Raw genomic sequence first — 1,839 nt, forward strand, 5'->3', positions numbered from 1 at the left:
AACTCTCATCTCGTCTTTTTTCTCCTCTCTCACATTCAGACTGAAGCATTTGCCTAATTTGTTTTTCTTACTGGCTCTGATGAACTCTACAGACTGGTGAGTGTATTGTGGGCAGTGACTTTGTGATGAGAAATGTTTACATTTTAAACCATAAAACAGGTGCTTTTTACTAATCTGGCACATTAACCATCACATATACAAACATACAAATGCAATCTAGCCAAACATAAAAAAGACCAATTTTAATTCAACCAAACAGAACTTTCAATCAAGAAAACAGCTCCATCAGTTAATACAAATATCTGACAGATGTTAGTACACAACGTTGTCACATTTTCCATGATCTTCTCAGGTGAATGTTTGAATCTTGAACACATTAGTATCCAACTCTCCTTTCTTTCACCTTCGTAGCTAATTTCCCTGCAGAGCTGTACAGAAGTTTCAGATATTTCGGACAAGCGTAACATCTAATGTGTTTGACAGAAAATCAAGCTGAATGTCCAACAACAAAAAAAAGAAATCTTACAAAAATATCCTGAAAAAAAAACCCCAAAAGAAATCATCCTCAGCTCACTCCAGTGTGATCTAGGCATCATCGGGTTTGTCTGCGGGCGGTCCACACGGCTGAAGCATCTTCTCCATCAGATTGAAGCGGACCCGGGCTTTGCTCTCGTTCTCAGCGACGGAGAAGTAGTTGAGCAGGTCAAAATGTCCCATGTAGGAGCAGTAAGAGTCTCTGTGCTGGTTGACGAGCCATTCCCACTTGCTGGTGTCAGCATGTCCTGTGCCAATGTACTTAGACTGAAGATGCTCCAGCTGACTGTGGATGTTGTATCTGTCTGTCATTCTTGCTCAGAAGAGAGTCTCAGAGGCTGTGGACAGAGGAGGAAAGAGAATGTAACACACATATGAGTTCATGCACAAGTCCACCAGATACAGGCAGATGATACAATGACATAAGAAAAAAAAAAAGAGGGAATTCTGAGCCATGTAAGCGATTGTAATTACTACCTAAATATAACAGCGAATATAGAGGTCGAGCTGCTTTCTAACGCCTTTACAAAGACATGTTAACTGAGCCTGTAATGGCTTTCAGGCCGACAGTAACGTGAGGTCAACGCTAGCTAATGTTAGCCGATTTAATGTCGAACCGTAACTTGAGCCACTCGTTTAGTTTAATGACCGTTTCTTACTGACCACACTGCTTTCAAATGCAGAAGATACTTACTGTGTGAAATGTAGAGTTGAAGAAGGAAGCCAGTGGATGTAAATAATGGACAAGTCGCTTCACACTTCGACGCCGAGCGAGGTAACGTCGACTTCCGGTGGGTTCCCCCTGTAAAAAGAGCCGGGTAGGAACAACGGCTGGAACTCTATGGCATGGCTATAAATCAGTATTTAAACAGATTGTACAAGGTTTAATTATCAATATTAAGTAAATGTGATTTAAAAAGGAGCTCAGTACAGTTTTATTTAGTATTTTTTGTGTGGTTTTCCCTTTAGGTTCTGACCACTGATAGTATATGGCTCTGACACACAGGAAGCAAGTTGTTCAATTTGCTGTGGTATGTTGGTATGGTATATTCATTTCCACCCTCAAGTAAAGACAACGTTTTGTTTTGGTCAGGAAGAGTGTTTCAAATCCTTGGTAATTCAGTTTTCTGTTAGTAAAATACCTTATTTGAAGATGTTTTATACAGGATGTGTCTACCTCTAAATGTTGGCAGAACTCTGTTTTCTGCTTTTTTTAAATAGCATTGAAGTTTAGAGTTTTTGTAGCACATGTTGAGAGGTTCGTGTACTTTTCTTTTTCACCATGATTTGGTCAAATAGTGTTGC

General features: G+C 39.8%; 1 protein-coding gene across 1 annotated transcript; it reads right to left on the bottom strand.

The window, feature by feature from the left end:
- Positions 1-217: 217 nt before the first annotated feature.
- Positions 218-1,353, bottom strand: sf3b5 (splicing factor 3b, subunit 5). The gene is made up of 2 exons (XM_035664169.1): positions 1,229-1,353; positions 218-872 (listed from the first exon to the last, which is right to left on the bottom strand). Exon 2 carries the CDS (start codon positions 844-846, stop codon positions 586-588), a length of 261 nt encoding a protein of 86 aa, XP_035520062.1. The 5' UTR covers positions 847-872; positions 1,229-1,353; the 3' UTR covers positions 218-585.
- Between the last annotated feature and the right edge of the window lie 486 nt (positions 1,354-1,839).

This window comes from Morone saxatilis, unplaced genomic scaffold, assembly GCF_004916995.1.
Source record: "Morone saxatilis isolate NCDOM2014 unplaced genomic scaffold, NCSU_SB_2.0 Contig19, whole genome shotgun sequence".
NCBI classification, from domain to species: domain Eukaryota; kingdom Metazoa; phylum Chordata; class Actinopteri; family Moronidae; genus Morone; species Morone saxatilis.